We start from the raw sequence: 20,110 nt of genomic DNA on the forward strand, positions 1-20,110 counted from the left end.
AAATATTAAGCTTTTTTTTTTTTTTTTTTTTTTTTTTTTTTGTAAATTTTGATACCCTTTAGATTTTTTTTTATTTTGACTGTATTTTATTTCTTAACAAATTTATTATCAATATTCACTCATTTCTGTCATTTTTCGTGCCAAAAACGGTAAAATAAGGGATGTTGTAAAAAATACGATGCGCGTGTGCTCGTGTAAAATTGCCAAGCATGCATGCTGGAAGGTTAAGCAGCCTGAATCCTGGATCTGTTGCCTTGGAGTTTTATATTACACTGCAAAGCAAAAGTCACTTTAGAGTAAAAAGAGCAATTACTTTTACATTGCGAGTAACAAATCTATAACCTATTACTTTGGAGTGTGGCACCGGGAAAATGATATCTCAGCTACAACAGAATATGTTCCATTAGAAGTCTGTGCTATAATAATTTATTATTTTTCAAAGAGGGAGAAGGAGTGCATGTTTGCACCACAACCAAACAAACTGTGCAATGGTCCATTTCCTAAGGTAGTTTTAATACTGAGTTCTGCTTGTGAGATTACTAAAATTTACACGAAATGATCTGGGGTGTGATCATGGGTCTTGTTTCCGAGCAACTTAACAAGTCAATCAGATTCCATGTACCGTTTTTTTCCCCTTTGAAATATATATTATTAAGCACTTTTCGACACATTTACACTCACTGATGATACATGTTTTCAAAAAAAATTAAATTTGTTGTTAATAAACTCCCCAAAACCATTTTTGTTGTGCTATTTAATGTCCTTGGCTAAAGCCATCTTGGTCGTCCCAGCTCTTTCCATGTGCAGATGGAAGAAAATCAGCTGATGCCAAATCAAATAGAGAGAATGGAATGAATACATTTAAACGATTATGGCAAAGCATAGCTCTCAGGATGGAGCTTAAACCAAAAAAAAACTTGAAATGCATCAAGGAACAGTGTTTCTTTGGCTGTGATGTGAACTGCTACTTAAATTTATTTAGCCATTTTAATCAAATTATTTACAAATAACAGTGACTTTATAAATACTGCCTTTCACAAACCATTTGTATGTAATGCTATAATGCTTTAAAATAAGTTTTAAACATGAAACTAAGAAAGGAAAAGGGGGAATTCAAAGCCTCTGCGACTGGCAACAAACTTTTACATTCTTGAAAGCCATTTTTAAGCTATGTCACAGGGGCAATGGCAGCACAAAATGTTGTATGCAGCAAACACTTCAGAATGTATTCTGTTAAAATAAGCATGAGTTATTTACAGATTCTTGTAAGCAGTACTTTCAACCAAACTTTGGGAATAATTTTGCAGTTAACAACATTAAGTGTAAAAGCAGCATTAGACATATAATTCTAAATACTGGTGACAGTAGTTCTCAGGTGTTTTATTAAGGGAATTTAAGGAAAAAAAGTCCCTTAAATTGTGAAGTTGAAAATATAATGGAAAGTAATGAGAACAGTACGGATGTTCATTTTAATTACAACTTCATTAAAGTCAGTTTTTCATTGATATTGCTACCATCGAAAACTTACCACTAATGATAATAAATTTTATTAGTTAGCAACAGACAGCATCAGGCATGAAAGTGCAAGTTGGCAAAAAAAGCTGAACAACACGCGGACACAAAATTACACAAAAACTCATTGCGCACGCACAACCTCAAAAGAATATCAACCTTTTAATATAAAAAGTATTAAACATATACATATAATTAAACTAAAATAATACTTGTACTTACTATTTTGCTATTAATTTTATCTTCCACTTGTAAAAAAAAAATCAATAATATAACACCAGAAAAAGTAGTCATGTGAGATAATATAGTTACAAAATAACATATAGTTAAAGGAGGAATACAAAAAATAACTATTTTGTCTCAGTCTCACTCGATCCTGATTAAAAATTTTTAGGGAAAAAGCTTTTTCTTTTTTGCTATTTTTGCAGCCAACTTTTCTAATTTCCGTTTGCGAGCTAGTCTCAATTTCTTTTCAGCAGCTTTTATACAATCCATTGATACTTTTTTATTTTTTTCTTTATTTTCTACAATGTTTAATTGCTTTTTTTTTTTAGATTCTCGCTCCTCCTTTTCTATCTCTAGCTCTTCTTTGTACAGTTTATGAGCATTCCTTACATTTTTACATAGAGTTTTGTGTACTGGAGAATGCAAGTGGTTATCCATATGTCCGACAGATCGCGTCAGCACCGATCGATGAAATTATTGAAGTCAGCTCTTGTTTGACGGTTGCTTGCTCTTCTTTGATTCGATATTTATACGCATCTAGTTCTGCCTTTCCACATAAGCCCCACCTACTTCGCCTTGATGTGAAACAACGCATTTCGCGATCTCAGCTCAGGCAAACTCAAAAAGTTCGCAACAAGGGGTGCCTGCGTTTGATCGCTAACCCGGCATAATATTATACGATGGCATGATGTAAAGTTTTTTACAAAGGAAAGAGGAAAAGAGAGAGCATGTCCTCCATTTACCCCCCCCCCCCACACACACACACGCACACACATTTGCCGGTCGCGACTTCTATGCCTGCAGCATAAATATTGTCCTAAACTGTAGAATATAAGAATTATAATTCGTGTTTCTGGTTTTATTAAACAAATTTCTATTAGCATTATAAATATACTACAAATTTAGGAAGCCACAACAGGTCAAAACGTGGCAGAGAAGTTCTTCATAAATATATTATTATAAATTCTTTGGTCTATTTAAAAATACCTCTCTACATCAATCAATCAAAAAAATATCCAGTTATTAGATAACTATGTTTACTCTTACAGCAACTTTATTAAATAATGTGAATGTATTTGTTAAAAATTTGCATTCCTCCCATTTGCGACTTTGCAGAGCAGAAAAGGTGAACTATATTATAGTACAGAAAAACCCTCTCAAAGAGAGAAAAGGTTGTGTGTCTTCCCGGTTCTGATGGTGCTGAAGACTGTCTTTCCTGCCATGACTATCCTAAGTGTTTGTCAACGTGGCCAGCAGGCGGGATTCTTTCGAGCATGGCCATAAATGTGATGCATAGAGTCCTAACATGGAACAACATATTGGAAGAAATATACTCTGATACCATCAAATCATGTCGTACTAGACAAGTATATTCGCATGTTACCCACTGTATAATTTCACTAATGTGTCATAGTCTGACATGATATGTTCATCTATTTTGTTAAATGGAAAGAAAGTAAATGATTAAATCTTACATTCTCAACTTAGTACAATTTATACTTCTGTAGCAATAAACCTCTGTTCTACGTGTACTACTGTGTTTATCTCTCAAGGTTCTTTAAAAAACAACAGTATCAGGATTTTTTAAAATCACTTTCATTAAATAAAATTAATATATTAAATACTGGATATTTTGTCATCACAATTTCATTTAATGCTTATAACAAACTTGTTTCAAGTTCAAAAAATGATAACCATAGTCCAATATTTGAAGGAGACCAAGACATTTTCAGAACATTATTATTTATTTATTTTAATCAGGGCTTTAAATGGATTACAAAAGTGAAAAGATATTTCTGCGCTCCAGGCTGTAATTGCAATTTCGTAATTTCAAAAGAACTTCCAACCTTGAAAATTTAGATATGCTTCATAGCATATGCTCTATTAATGCAATTACATAAAATCAAATTTAAATTAAGTTGAAATTGAAATGATAAGGGTAAAAGTCTGGTTAACTGAAAATCTGATTTGTTGCAAACAGTTAACATTAATTGCAAATTCTAATTTACCGTTCAATTTGACTTCTAAAAAACTTCCAGTTAACAAATTTCATGTGATTGAATGCTGCTGATTTTTGTAATGAATATATATAACTGACTCAAACAATTAAAAAAATTAGTTGATGTCAAACAAACTAGATATTAGGTAACCGTAAGTCAAATTAACATCATAAAATGTGATAAAAGTATAAGTATTAAAAACTCCACCTGCAGTGGAGACATAAATGTTCCTGCAAATTCTGAGCTTCAACAAAGATCAGAAATGACAGATTTCACTTTCGAAATCCTAGTTAGTGACGAAAACAGAACAACACTGAAAGCCATCATGAGAAGTATCCCTGCTCCCAGCAACAAGAGTGTGTGAAGTTCTGCAAAATTTAGCTCAAAGTGCCCATTTTTTAACCCGATAGTCAGAAAGAATTTGCTCCATCTCTGAAATGATTCTCGATGCAAATGATTCTGCTGTCCTGCTATGATATTAAAAGTACACACAGCTGGGAACACACGATCACACAAGCAGCCTAGGAATAAGCACTACCATATAACATGCCAATCCACAAAGTGCATGGCATGTGTATCAATTAAAAATATTAAAGTAAATTTATGCAATTACATGTACATTTTCATTACATTATTATCTTAAATTGGCTTATTGAGCTGAAGGCAAGCACTATTACTGTAACAATGCCTTGAGTTATCATGTTAACCCATAAGTAATGTGCCACCCCCTTCCAAACTGAAATAAATGTTGAAGGAGAATGGGATAAACTACCTGCAACTACTTACTATATAAAAGCAGAAGTAATTTTACCTTGTCCTTTTTCTTACTACAGTTTTGAAGAGGGCAGTTCAATTTTAAGTTACTTTTTCAAAGCTAAATGGAAGTGACAAAAGAGTATATTTGAATTATTTTGCTTTATGACTTCAATTAAATAATTACTAATAGAAATATTAATGCAGTACATAGGGATCAGACAATAAGCCAGTTTTATTGATGGTTCTACAAATTCCAAACTAAAAAACTACAGCCTAAAATACTTGCCTCTTCGTAGAAGATCAACAACAATATCCTAGAACCTTGATGGAACAAAATTCCATTGAAACTATTAAGAACTACCAGAGGATGCAGAATAGAACATTTTAGATTAAAAAAGCACTTTAATTTTGAAAAATAAACGAATTATTTAAAATAAGTATTGTTTAAGAGATGGCTCAATAAACTGATAAGAAGAAAATGCAAAAACACTTTACTGAGAAGAGAAATTGAGCTATTATTACAGGAAACTTTACCATCAGAGAATTGGATTCTCAAATTTCACAGGTAAAACACTGATAAGCCTACACCATAACCTCCATGCAACATTCTTTTTCAAAAATAAAAATGAGCTTCAGTATACAGCACACCTAGACTTTGCTTTAATTTTACAATCTAATCCGATTTCATGTAAGTTAATTGTTCCATTGGAAATCTAGTCTTTGATGAAACTACCATGTTTGGTGGTTTTATCCATACAGCCATCTGCAAGCAATAATCTACACAGACTATAGGGACAGAATACCAGAGGAAGAGGATCTCAGACATAGCAGCTCAAGGCAACCTTACACGGTTAATAATGCCTCAACCTTCTGAGCCCATCTGAGGAGGCGCCACCCCCTCCAGTCAATCCAGAGGAATTTAAATAATTCACTACCACAAAATAAAAACTCAAGCATAGTGGGAGATGGCTTCATATCCCCCAAAAATAACAAGTTACAGGTTAGACATCGTCATCCATGTTCCCCAAGAAAAGCCCACCCCCCCCTCCGACAACCTGTGATATCAAACCAGTTAGGGAGAAGTTTATAAACAAAACTGTTCCTAATTCCTGTTACATGCAGGAGAAATTCCATGCAGCCAGTTCATTCAGTAATGGAGAAAAAACTTATGTTTAATTATCTTTTATTTAGGGGTCTTACCTCTTCAATTACTGGTGGGAACGTAATTAATCAATAAAACCAAAAAGTGATATGCTCAGATACAGTATGATACATTACAAACTGGTTGTGTTGCTGACATATCTCATGAATACATTACAATTACAGTGATCAGAAAAAATATAAAAACATTACTAAACTCCATGGTCAAATATTTCAAATGCTATGCAATGTTGTTTAGCTAATAAAATTAAATGGAGGTATTCTTACAGAATGACACACATTCCAAGAATAAGTAAGTTGTGTATTATCATAAAGGCAAACTGAACAAATAAATGATTATGTCATAATTAATATTTCATTGCCAAGCTGAGAGAAATTTAAAACAGACTTACCAGATGTTAATAAGATGATAACTTTCAATGATACATATTCATATTGATCAACTTGAAGTCTCCTGAGGTGCTCGGTGAGATTAATCATGCGCTCTATGACAGGACTGAGGCCCATTGCTTGGGCCTGTGAAACAGTAACGGATTTTTCATGGGAAATTCGAATTTCATTTGGAGTAGACATTGACCTATAGCAGCAACTGAGTAACAGCAATTCACACCAGGAATTTATTAGAAGAGCAATTTGGTCATCCATCTATTTAAAAAAGTATAAAAATATAAACCATGAATAATCTTCTGAGTCAAAAACTACTTTTAATACACAGAATCTAGAAAAAAATAAAAGTTCAAAAGAGAACATATTGTCCATTTTCAATATTATAAGACCAAATCTAATATTGAGTTAACACAGGTTCAGATACTAAGGTAAACAAAGTTCAGATACTAGGATGCATCAAGTGTAAAGACAATGCAAAAATTATTTTTAAATTTTAATCAATACTACAAAAAGATAGGACTAAAATTTATATTAAAAATAATCATTTAATCACATAATTGCAATAAAAATTAATATAAAAATAGGAAGGTACTTGGGAGGAAAGAAATTACAAAACTTAATTAATTAAATATAAACTTAATTAAATTAAGATACAGCATGGTAATGTAGTGGTTTTGCAACATGGTCTTGTAAATCTTATTATCAGTAAAAAGAATGCTGTTTCAAGCAATGAGGGGAGCAAGTGTAAGTTTACGCACTCGGACAATAACAAGAATTTGTGTAATGTGCGGGGACCAAGTGAGCCAAACACCTAAATATCCGGCCTGCTTAGTTGGTCATAAAACAAGTGCATTGCATCGAGGCAGGGACACTATCCAATGTGGATATCAGTGTCATTCTGGTCGGTACAGTTGTACTGAAATCAGTATAATGGTACATTTATCAATCCATCGGTAAAAGTCTTACTACAAACAGTACAATGGTAATTTTAATTAGATACACCAAATAAGATAAACATGAAATTTTGTGTCAAAATACCTGTCAAAGTTTTTAGACATTTCCAACTTGAAGTTTTTTTATATTATATGCAACCCAAGCATCGACCATGCATTTTATATAGCCCAAATTCAGCTGTTAGGAAAATTTTTGTTTCAGACACTGGAAAAAACTTTAAATTTGAAAAGTCTAGAAGCTAAAAATCCTGGTATTTTGGTTTCAAGTTAAAACTGCAACTGAATTGTATACTAATTCAAAACATTTCATTAGTTAAAATTTGGCATAGAACAATTACTACGAGAGCACAATTTGAGTCAATCGTACAATCAAAATGCCGGAATCGGTACAAAAAGAAATTCCTAGGAATAATATTTACAGATATATTTTTTGTTGTTTTCATACTTATGTAAAATTTGACGGCTTTTGTGTTGTATTTTCAAGATTTTCTTTATTTTATGTGCATGGGCCTCTGCATGTACTATTTTGTGATAGAGCCACAGTTAGGGAACCAAAGAGCCATATTTGGCTCGCAAGCCACATTTTGCTGACCACTTGTATAGGCTATAAGGCGGACGATGAAGAATTTTCCAGTGCATTTCCTTCAGTTTCTGCTGTGTTACACGTACTGTATGAAGCCTAGCATTGCCATGAAGGATCAAAATTTTGTATATGGGACAATCTCATTTTTTATGTCAATATTGAAGCCTTGATCCAAGAGACTGCAGTAGTAGGTTATGTTGATGGTCTGACATCCATGTAAGAAATACGTTTCTTTCACTTTTTCTTTTCCAATCCATGCTTGCAAGCTTTGACCAAGAGATGTAATGATGCACTCCTGTCTCATCACAGGTCAAAATTTTATGCAAAAATGCTTCCCCTTCTTAAAAATGAGACTGAGGCAATTCAGAAATTCAAACTCATTCCGCTTTTTGATCATCATTCAGCAACTTCTGATGACCAATTAGACACTTAGCTGACACCAAGCTCTTTCAAATTCTGTTTGGTAAGCTCACAAACACCTGCAAATGCTTTCATTAGTTGTACTGTTGCAAGAACGATGGGGATGATAACATTGATTCGCAATATGTTCACCGCCTTCCTTGAATTTGTTGCACCAAACCTTCACTCTTGACCATGAAAGGGTTGCTTCCCTGAAGTGAGCATGCAGTTTGTGGTAAACTTCACCTAGTTTCACCATTTCATGGCTGAAGAAAAGCTATAATTACGTGTTGCTAAATAGGGACAGGCACACTCCTCTCATTCACCATAAAGACTACTATATAAAGCACAGGACAAGGTGGCTGGTGTGGTTCCCTGACTCTAGGCAACGCCCTCTAATGATTTCAAGTACCCAAGCACATACAAATACCCATCCTAACGCTCAGCCAATAAAAGCTTGTTCATAGTTGATCACCCTATGTACCAAGCAGCCAATAAAAGCTTGTTCATATTTGATCACCCTATGTACCACCGGAGTATCCATTTGAACTCATGTTTGGAACTAAAATGAAATCTACTAATCATGGCAAAATTACAAAGATGTTAAACACAGAGTAGATTTTGTCAAAGCTCGTGATTATCTTCAGCAGGAAGCTAAACAACAGATTTTGAAAGCATAGGATGAAAATCATAAAAACTACAATTTAAGATGTAAACCATCCTGTAAGATCCAGCTTTATGGTGTAGTAGCAATCAAGCATATACACTATGGACTTTGCCTTAAAAACCACACCCAAGTTTCTCAGACCATACAAGAACATAAAAATCAAGCCAAATGACTCGTATGATGTCGAAAAATGTGGTTCTTCAATGAACCTATGAAAACAAGCGCTTGTAACTTTGGAGTTTCGTGGACATTTTTTCATATGAACTGATCAACACCTTTGGAATTTAAATCCTATCAGACTTTTCTTTGATAATGATTGTTAAGTCTTATTTTTTTTATTTTTCCAGCTGTTGTTTTTAGAAGATTCTGATTCCATATTATTTTCATTTATCTGCATTAATTTAGTATTTTCATTTATTCTTTAACAGGATTAGTATCTTTAATGCATTTTATGTGTTTAATTTAATTGTGTTATGTCGCAAATTTTAATTATATTAATATGCGCTTTATGTTATATCATTATTCTAGTATTTTTATTTGTACTCATGTATATTTTAATCTGGTAAAAAGAGTATTCTTAAATTGTTAAAGCCTTATTTAGCTGGTGGTTCTTGAAACTGTAGTGTAACAAAAACAGGAGACACCTGGTTTATGGCCTTTTACTAACAGTGGAAGCAGTTAGGGTGTTGTCTTGTCGCTTTCTTCGCTGGTGACCTTTTTTACTAATAACACTGAAACTAAAATTTTAAATCAGCTTTCTCATTTCTCACTTGCTTTCGCTTTGTTATATTTGCAGTGTTTCTTTCAGCGAGCTTAGATAAATGGATTCTCTTATCACTTAGTTTCCGCTTGTTAGCTAAGGAGTCTACCTTACTTTCCCACGTCCCGAATACAGATGGTCAGGACTGCATTGTCAGAATTGCCTTGTTTTGATTCGTCATGGGGGTGGAATTTTATCAGTTAAAGATAAAGTAAAATTCTGGGATTGGCAAGATTTAATTTTATGAATTTTTTAGTAAGCCTATGAAATTTTCGGGGGCAGAGAAACGAGTTTACCTTGGAGGCTGCACGTTGTAAGAAGTTAAGTCTTCATCCAGATTCTGATTTTTGAGCTAAAAGGAAAAGGAGAAAAAGAGTGTGGAGGCTTGACCTTTTGCGAGTCTTGCTCTCGCACATGCCAAGAACCAGCGGGCTGCGGTTATGGATTTCTGGCTTTGAGCAGATGAGAATTTGCATTGAAAAAAAGGCACTAGAGCTCATCACAAAAAATTTATAGCATCGTCGTTTCTCCATTATAATTTTCTGAGAATAGTAAATAGATATTCCCGAGGTGATAAAGTGCAGGTAGGATTTCCTGTTTGTCTTGCCCAGTGCCTTTCCCATTTGGGTCCTTTCAAGGCCTTTCCCTGGTTTATTGAAGCATTCCTGATAAAGACTGTTCCTGATTTAAAAAGAAGCTTCCGGATACCAGTATTTTTCCTTGGATCTTGATTTTATTGAAGCGTTCCTGATAGCACTGTATCATTGACCTGCATCTGGCAAGTCGATGATAGCATTCCCGATTTCTTCGAAGGGTCAACAAAATAAGTTGGATGATCTGTTGAACTATTAAAACTCTGTATTAATCAGTCGATGATGGCATTCCCGATTTCTACGAAGGGTCAACAAAATGGACGATCTGTTGTACTATTAAAACTCAGAGAAATAAGAGTTTGATGTATGAACTTCACCCTTTGATTGAAAATTTTTTATTCTTATTTATTTTGAATTACATTAATGATTACTCTTAATAACCAGGCTAGAATTGTCAGTTTAATGTTTGCTGAAATTTGAATATCATATCGTAGGGTTAAATTTGCTTAAAAATTAATTAATCGCTACACTGCAAATTTCATTATTCTTAAAGGAAATTACCTTAATTAATACTTGAAGTCAAAAATGAAATGAGTAAAATATTAGTGTTATATTTATGTTACTGTAGGATTTGAAAATGTTAATTAATGCAAGCTGTAATTTGGTGCGGTATTCTGTATTATTTTGCATAGTATTATTATGGTAGGGAACTGATCAGTTTACCCAGTTAACTTATATTATTCTAGAAATCAATAAATTTGTGTGTTTAAAATTTAATTGCATTTGTGTATTTATTTTGTGTGTGGTCTGTCATGTCCCACCATTTGTTTGAGGCGGGAGGCTTTTTAAGAAACATGGAGCTTTATTGAATTTGGATTATTGTTTTTCCCTAGTGGGATTCACAATGCACCCTACTGTACTGACCCATTTCCACTATATGATTGCTATATGATGAATATTTATTTTGTTCGTTTGTCCGGCATCATAAGTCAGTCAGTTTAAGTTGAGTTTAAAAATAAAAGTTTTTTTAAAAAAAACCTAATTTTCAGCTTTGCAACAACTGTGTGCTCTTGTCATCTCACAGAATACGATGTAAGATGGCTAAATTATACAGGAAATGGCCAAGCAACTGTAACTATACGACGTTAACTTTCGCATACCATCTAGATGAGCACGCAGACAAGATGTTAACAATGATGAATGCTGATGCATTATGTAAAAAACTGCTTTTTACTTTTTATTACTTTCCAATTCATGTAAATAAATCATAGTTTAGTAATAACTTGGTGAGTATTAGTGAATATTTAGTGAAAGTGTGTAATTATTCTTTAAAATATCATAATTTATTTATTTCTCTCACTCTGCAATTTCATTTATTAACATACCCATTTATAAGATACTACCAAATTTTAAAACAAAAATACAGCAAAAAAGAGAACCTTATTTCAAGATAGATAATTTATTATTATAACTCTTATTTGCAATACATATAAGGAAAAATTGAAAAATCACATGCATTAAAGGCATAATTAAAGCAAGACAAAACTATCAATATTCCATGATATTACCTTTTCATACTATGTGGCTCTAGATTTAATGGTTAAAATTGAAATAATAATAATAATTTAATGTTTAATAATTGCTAATCGAAAAAATAAAGACAGCTAACAGCACTTTTCTTATGGCAGGACAGAGTATTCACCAGCAAAATCATAAATTGTTATGAAAATCCATTACTTTATATATGCTCTCAAAAATACAGAAAGGATACTTTAATTTTATAATGCAGTTCTAATTCTCTATATTAAAGAATGATATTTTTAATTTTAAATGTTTATTTTTAATTTACATTTTAGTAAAATTTTGTCAAAAATGTTCAATAAAATGTCTTTAGTAGGAATTATCATGTGATAGTATTTGAAATATTTTAGAAAGCATATATAAAGTAATGGATTGAGAATTAGAACTGCACTATAAAATTAAAGTATCCTTTCATAGAAAGGAGAAAAATGCTTGTTAAATATACTAATTTAGACATTTTTTCAAATATAGAGTATCTAAATTCTTAATTACAGTTTAACACCGCTGCATTTAGAAAAGCACAGTACTGCATGAACACCACAAATGCTCTAACTTTTTAGCTTTTTTAAAAAGATTAAGTCATTACTTTATAATGATAAGATTTTTCAATTTTTCTAAAGGTAATTAAAATTCATTAATTTTCTTCTATATAACCACCTTTTTTAAAACAACGACTGATTTAATCAAATGTATTATTTTTAATAGCAATAAAAATTAACGAACATTTGACTAATCTTGTCCATTTTAAATAAATCAATACATTAGGTAACATTTTATTCTTTTTACCTAAATTAGAGTAAAATTACAAATGCATATTTTTAATGAAATAAAATTATATTATTATTTGGAAAGCACAAAAGAATATTTTATTTTTCAATAGGAAACATATTAAAATAATGAATAAATATACTATACAACAACAAATAACACTACAACAGCCAATGTAAATTTCAATAGGCTAGACACCATATCTACATGTAAAAGAAATTAAAATAACTTACCCCAATTTCCCGAAACAAGGGTAAACTTTTGCACCATTTGACAATTTTGTATAACCTATTATCTGCAATGTTGCATAAATTACTAAGAAAATCTTGATCACCATCAGGCATTTTAGTTGGAGCTTGATTAGATGATCTGCTGGAATCTCGATCAGTATAGTGCCATAGATGCTCAACAGAGAGTATGTCATGAATTAAAGGTGGAACTATAGGCTGGTTTTGTTCATCAGGAGAATTAGCACCTGCAGATTCTTCATCACAAAAATAATTAAAGATTAAATTTTAACATACACATATGTGGTACGTCATTAATCTAAAACATCAGAATACTAAAAACAAAATATTACACAGAAATGCATTAAAAACAATGTACCTTCATGACCAAAAGCACAAGATAACCGCAAACTCGACATAATGGACTGAGAGACTGTCAAGTTTCCGAAAAGTTGAGTTTTATGGAATAAGGGGTGAAATTTTCACAACTCTTAATATTTAACTGTAAATTACTCTAAACGTTTGCAGCACAACATTGGACACAGAAAAGTACAGCACATCATCAAAGTAATGTAGATTTTTTAATGTCAATTTCTGGCAGAATAGGAGTCATAAGATAAAAAACAAAGAACAAATACCCTAAGATAATTAAGTAAAAAAACTTGCAAAAATTGAGAAAAATTATTAGTAGTTCTTGGTAGAAAAATATTGTGTGACAGTAAATTGTCTCTCGCACTCATTCCGTCGTCGTGCAGCTTCATCTGTAGGTGAAGGAGGAACAAAATATCCATACTAGATGCACCTTGCTCCTTCATGTAATGGAGCATTCCTTCAGCCTTCAGTCCTTAACTATAGTCATCATTTTAGCTTTTCTGTTGCTTTCTGTCTCTTCGTTTTCTGATTCAGCTTCCTTTTATCAACAATGTCTTTCACCAGTGCAACCATTTCTGCATGTTCTAAAGTTTCACAATTTTCAACTTATCCCATCCATTCTTCAACGTCACCATCAGTAACTTCTTTGAGTCAACTATTTCACAATTTTCTGGCTCTTCTTTCATGAAATTTGTTTTCTGAATGGTCCAGCAACTTTCTCCATCTCCAGGAATGAATAAGGCTTATCTGCTCAATTTCAGTCCAAGAATGAGCTATCTATCCAACAACAACACACATATCTATTTTTTTTTTTTTTTTTTCCTTCAGTTTCTTCATCATATCACACCCTTCCACCAAGGCTAAGAAAAGAGATGAAAGATGTTTTAATCTGTATTTTTGATTCAATGACTCTGAAATGCCCTGGTCCATCAGCTGACACACTGAAGTTATGTTAGGAGAGAGAGAAACATGGCTCTAATATCTTCATCTCATGACTGTTCAGAATCAGGATGGGATGAGGCATTGTCTAGAATGATAATCATCTTCCTTTGTAGATTTTTTAATTTTTATAAAAACTTGACTAAAATGGAACGAACTGTTGATGAAACCAATCATTAAATATTGCTCTATTCATCCATGCATTTGATTGATTCTGGTACCAAACAGGAAGATCATAGCTGGCTTCAGTCTCACTAGTGTACTTTTTTACATTTTTAAACGCCCGGGGATTTTTTGTTTTGTCTATAAGCACTAGTTTCAGCTTATGGCTGCCTGTTGCATTACTGCATGCCAAGACTGTGACTCTGTTTCTTTTGTAGCTAGGTGCCGTTCTTTTCTTCCCTGAATGCCAACGTTTTCAAAGGTAGCATTCGAAAATTCAGACCAGTCTCATCACAATCATAAATTTGATCTCCAGATATACCCTCCTTTTCAATTAGTTTGTGGAAATTATCCTTTAATATTACAGCATTTTCCAAGTCAACAGATAGTTTTTCTTCACAAATGTTTAACTGCCTAGAGCCGTACAGCTTTTTCCATCTGTTGAGCCAGCCAGCACTAGCAAAAAATCTAAGCTGTCCTTGAAATTCATCAGGAAATTTTAGGGCTTTCTCTTGTAAAATTGGTCATGAAATAAGCATTTCCTGTTCCCTTTCTTGCCTCAGCCACAAATAAAGCACCTCACTCACTTTTTCTTTTCTTTAAACTATCTGTACATGCTCTTTTCACACACCAAGACTCAATTTCGGACCTCTTCTTTTTCCATCCTAACACCGTCCGTCCAACCCACCCCACAACGTAGTCTGTCCAACATCTAAATCCTTAGTAATTTTGTTTACACTTTCCCTTTTGTCCAGTTTATTTAAGATATGTATTTCCATTTTCATTGTCATGTTAGTTTGTTTTCTTTTCGAACGACATTTTTCACTTCACAGAACATCAAAAGTTCCCAAAAATACGTTAACACTTGGATGGAAACTTAGCAGGGTTCATACACATTTCTGCACGCGAAAATTAAGGACTTTTAAGGACCATTAACGAAAAAAATTAAAGACCTATGAGCAAATGGGAACTGAGTAAATTCAATTAAAAATATTATAGCTATGCCTGAATATGAGTAGGATGCATTATTATTAAACAAATCTTAATTAACATAATTATTAATACACTTGAGAATAAAATTAATTTTATGAAATTTATCAAGTAGCATTAAATATTTTACATTTATAATAATTGGACATATTTGAAAGAAGATAAGTGACATTTTAGTTATGTTTTACTAACAGTTAGCTTTTTTTTTTTTTTTTTTTTTTTTTTTTAATGTCTCATTATGTCACATATGTGCTCAGTAAAGTAAATTTAGGTTTAGTAAATAGCAAGTAGATTTTTATGTCAAGCAGCATAGATTAAAATGAGCATTAAAATCACAGTCAGCATGATTCATAACAAAAGACTGGCTGTTGTCACCGCTCCTGCTTACCTTTAGAGAAACCTGCTGATCAGAACAAATTTGAAAGGCCTGATGCAGGCACAGTTAAATAAGTTTTGAAAGTTAGCTGACCTCTGTCTGACGCTGTTAGTGTTGCAGCTTAGTGTAGAGTTCCAGGGGTTGTAACTCGGTTAATATACTTTAAGGTCAAGCCACTAAAGCATTAGCGGTGATAAGTTGTTTTGCATTAAGTCTCATTAGATGCAAAGAATAAGTTTCACATGAATTTTTATATTCTTGTGCTTTACCTTGTGACCATGGTAAAGCTTAACACATTGAGCCCGGCGCCGAATTTGCTGCCCTTTCCGTTCAGCCGGCAGCGAGCGATCAAGCGGTGCAATATTGCCGACTTAAATTATTCATAAATTATACAAAAAGGAAGGAGACGCACATAAAGTCTGAAAGTATTGTTCGAAATGTTATGATGACAATTCAAAACTATTTGGATGCAAGATAGACAAAAATGTTACCCAAATAGTTGTTTCATATTGTAATATGTGTAAAGCTAAGTCGTATTTTTGTTTAGAACGTTTCAATAAATTTCATTAAAACTACATTTAATCACATTTCATTTAAGACTACACTTATTTTTTAACTTTAATACTGTCGGTCCTGTGGACCGACGCCAGCCAAACGAAAATTCAGGCACAACGCCGGGCTCAGCGTGTTAACGAAAGGCAATAACTTGCTTTAATATAGAGTGATAATTTTTAAGGGAATGCATTAAGTTATAATTAAATTAAGTATTAGGTAATCTTAGTCATTATACATTTACATGGCCACTATTAAATTAAATTTATTTTTTAATAATATTTGTTACAAAACCCTATTAATATCACAATCTCATAAAATTTCACAGTTTAAAATACATGCAATTTTTGACATTTGATTTTTAAACAATATTAGGATAATTGCACAGCTACAAAACATAAAACTCAACAAAATAATTATGCGTCTTTTTAATTTGAAGGCCTGCCAAGATATTTTGGCTAATTTATATCGATTTCCTTCTCCTTAAGCATGTTTTCTAACAATTAGAAATTTGTCTCAATATGCAAAACAATATTCTCATTAGTTTCTGAGCGTTTTATCTTATAACTGCCAACCTCTCCACAATGATGACCACAACCTATGAGGGTTTACTTGATCTGATAAAAGTTAAATAGTCTGACCCCCCCCCAGACGTGAAGCAAATTATCACTATGTCTGAAAGTAACTATAAATCAGATAATACATTTAAATAAAGGTTTAAATAAGCTTCTTATTCAAAAAGAACTTGGAACATATAGGCCTGTGCTTACGCTAACAAAATCAATTACAGTTTACGGTGATATAATTAAACAAGAGTCAAATTCAAACTAAAAATATGGACTAGTGGTCAAAGACTATACAATTTAATTTCAATTTAATCTGGTTCAATTTAATCTGGTTTCAATTTAACTCTATTGTCATAATAAACTCAAATGTCAGCAGCAGTAATGGAAAGACTAATAATTACAAATTATCAGAGCTGACAGAACTAATGCAGGGAGTAAGTGGAGGTAAGAAACACACTCGTCTTACACTCGAAAAACCTCAGTTTAAAAACTGTCTTGTGAACAGTGATTTGCATTCTGATGAGGAAATAGAAATGGGAAATTATAGTAAAGGCTGAAACTGTAAATAATTGGGTAATTTACATAATAATAACTGTACATATCTTTGAAGAATAATTTTCTTTCTCTTTACATATTTAGTTTCTTTTTTCAACACGTTTCCTTTTCACTTTAAATTTTTGGCATTTAATTAAAGACTTCTGTTATTCTAAAAGACTAAATGCATTTAGAGTGTATGGAAAAATCTGCTAATTTTATTTCTTTAGTAATACAAACATTCAGAAGAAATATGAAATACATATGGTAAAGTCTGGTCACAGAGCTGGTGTGGCATAATTTTTAGAATTTAGAGCAGGCATTGGAAGCAGAATTTAGAAAGGCACCAAGCAGCAGAATTTAGGATCCACAGAGATTGCATCAGGTGACAAAATGCCTAGCGCCAGCTCTATGTATGATGCATTAAGACATATTAGATGAATTTTTTGAATTGTCAGCTTTCAATTTCTTTAGTAATAAAAAAAATTCCTTTCTATAATGCCTGTCCATATGATAAGATTAGAAGTACTTTTGATATTTTCCATGTTTGTATCTAGTAAAAAGTAGAGAAAATAAAGGGAAGATAAAAATGTTAAAAAAGCGATTCTAGAATCAGAAGTAAAACATTCCACTATTATGTTTTCATTGCTCTTCCAGATGTTCTCCAAAATGTAAGAAACTGTGTGTTACTACCATGGAGAGATTTTTCATTTTATCACATTTTCCTAGAATCTTTTAGAAACGTGGGCCTATAAATTTGCCTAGAAATCTTTCTCAACTTTCCAAGCTTCAATGTCTAAAATCCTAAAGAAAAATTACCCCTACCAGTTCTGTAACAGAAAAATCCATAAATGTTTTTAGAAAAAATTTGGAGGGAAAAAAGTGTGAAATTAATTTTATAGAGAAAACTGATGCATATTCTGATAATTCTGATCATTCTGAAAAATGGGGAAAATTCTTATCACGAAAAAATTAAAAAGGCATTTTTAATTAATAACAATGCTATTCTGCTTTTGCTAAAAACTATTTTGTAAACTGTGCTTTATAGCATTATTACTTGCTTATTTTTCAGATTCAAAAAATTGTATAATATGTGGCCAAAATGGAACTTTATAATACGACAGTGGAAAAATATGCTTTATTTTAATGCTATTTCTTAAATATAATTCCAATATATTACCATTATTTTAATGAAATTTATCAATGTTAGAATGTTCTAAAAAATCATCAAAAAATTCCCAGATCTCGGAATTAAAAATTTTCTACAGAAACCGATCGTAAAATCGCCAAAATGTTGATAATTGCCAAGTTTAGAACCATTTAATAAAAGAATTCACATCCCGAAAAGCGGAAAGTTGTTTGAGAGCTCTTCATTACAACAAATGAAATAATTTTGAAATGCTTATGTTTCACTTCTTGCTCAGAAACTCAAGTATCCCACCCTTATTTATATTACAAATAGGAACAAATTATAACTCATGAACCCATTAAAAAAATTGCCATATTTGTCAGTGAATTGCCAAAAATATTCCTGCAAAATGCTAATTCACGCCCAAAACGGCAGTCGTAAAAACAAACAGAAATTTCAGATGATTAAAATTAAGGACTTCTGGTGATTTTGGCCAAAATTAAGGACTTTTAAGGACCAAAAATCGATTCCAAAAAACTTAAGGACTTTTAAGGTCTCTTAAAGACTATACGAACCCTGCTTAGGAACGATACCGACAATGAACTGGTGCGAGTTTAGTTTGCAATAAGATTCAGTCACAAAACTTTAGATAAGTCCCCTAACATTTTGAAACAATAAAAAGGAATGTGAGCCAGCAGCCAGTTACTACCTTATTTTCTTTGATCCTCCAAAGAAGCAAACAGCATTGCCAAGAATTGCAACATATCTTGAAATTTGTTAGGCAGTTCCAAGAATTATGGCACAATGCAAAAACGGCAAAAATGCAGAAAAAGAACATTCAAATCTTTAAGCAAAACAAGAAAAACATATGCATAAATAATAATCATATGTACTGTATATAATATTTGCTCTGTTTGGCCTAGAGATGAATATCTTAAAAAAGTTCCTAAAAATTATCGAGTTGCATGGAATGTCAAGATATCAGGAATTGAGTTTGCTGGACTCTACTGTATATGACACAGAATTAAATAATCTGTAGTTACTTGTTTGAAATTGTGAATTAGTTTTTAGGCAGTAAAGCATAAAGAAAACCCCTATTGAAAAGTCTGATGTGTCAAATTTCATACAAGAGCCAGCATTCAATAATTAAAAATTACAATGATTAGCCCATTTTAATTGGGTGTTCATTTTTTTAAAGTGCCTGCTCTCCTATATATTATTTCTAGTTCTTAAGATCATTACTTATTATGCACTTGTCTCTACACTACTCCCTCCTATTATACACAATCTAGACGAAAGTATCTGGACATCCAGTGGTATAGACTTAAGAGAGCCCTGAGACATTTTAATATGATGTTGGTCCCCCTTTAGCATCGATGACAGCTTGCACATGTCTGAGGAGACCTTCCACTAGTTTTTGATAAGTGGCCAGAGGAACTGACTTCCAGGTGTCCATCACAGCTGAAACAAGTGCTGTCAGTGAGAATGGTCAATTTGGTTGCCTATGTAATCTGCATTATAATTTGTTCCAAAGATGTTCTATGGGGTTTAGATCGGAACTCTGAGAAGGCCAGTCCAGGTTTGAACATCCATTCCATCAACTATAGCTGGGCAAGTCTCAATGTGTGAATGGAGCATTATCCTGTTGAAAGAGCCTTGCCCGAAATACTGCCATAGAGTTAGAATAGCAGCTTTGTCATGGATGTCCATAGACCTCAGAGTTCATGTTTCTAGTCACAGAAACTAAAGGACCCAGACAAAACCATGAAAAACATTCCCACACAATGATGTTGCCACCAATAAACAGTTGGCACAATGCAGTCACTTAAGAAGTGTTCACCACGCATCCGTCAAACACAGATGTGTCTATCGGACTGCCAGATTGTAAAGCAGGATTCATCACTCCAAAGAACATTTT

General features: G+C 32.6%; 1 protein-coding gene across 4 annotated transcripts in view; it reads right to left on the reverse strand.

The window, feature by feature from the left end:
• Positions 1–20,110, reverse strand: part of Hr39 (Nuclear hormone receptor FTZ-F1 beta) — a 279,902-nt gene that overhangs the window by 20,815 nt on the left and 238,977 nt on the right. For all 4 annotated transcript variants that reach the window (XM_085825122.1, XM_085825118.1, XM_085825120.1 and 1 more), the window contains exons 8-9: positions 12,579–12,829; positions 6,047–6,299 (exon numbers count right to left, since the gene is read on the reverse strand). In XM_085825122.1, the coding sequence (XP_085681248.1) occupies positions 6,047–6,299; positions 12,579–12,829 (504 nt within the window). The remainder of the gene's footprint in view (positions 1–6,046; positions 6,300–12,578; positions 12,830–20,110) is intronic.

Source organism: Stegodyphus dumicola, chromosome 10, assembly GCF_044657685.1.
Source record: "Stegodyphus dumicola isolate Sdum_Otavi_A_Nest chromosome 10, ASM4465768v1".
In the NCBI taxonomy this organism is placed as follows: Eukaryota; Metazoa; Arthropoda; class Arachnida; order Araneae; family Eresidae; genus Stegodyphus; species Stegodyphus dumicola.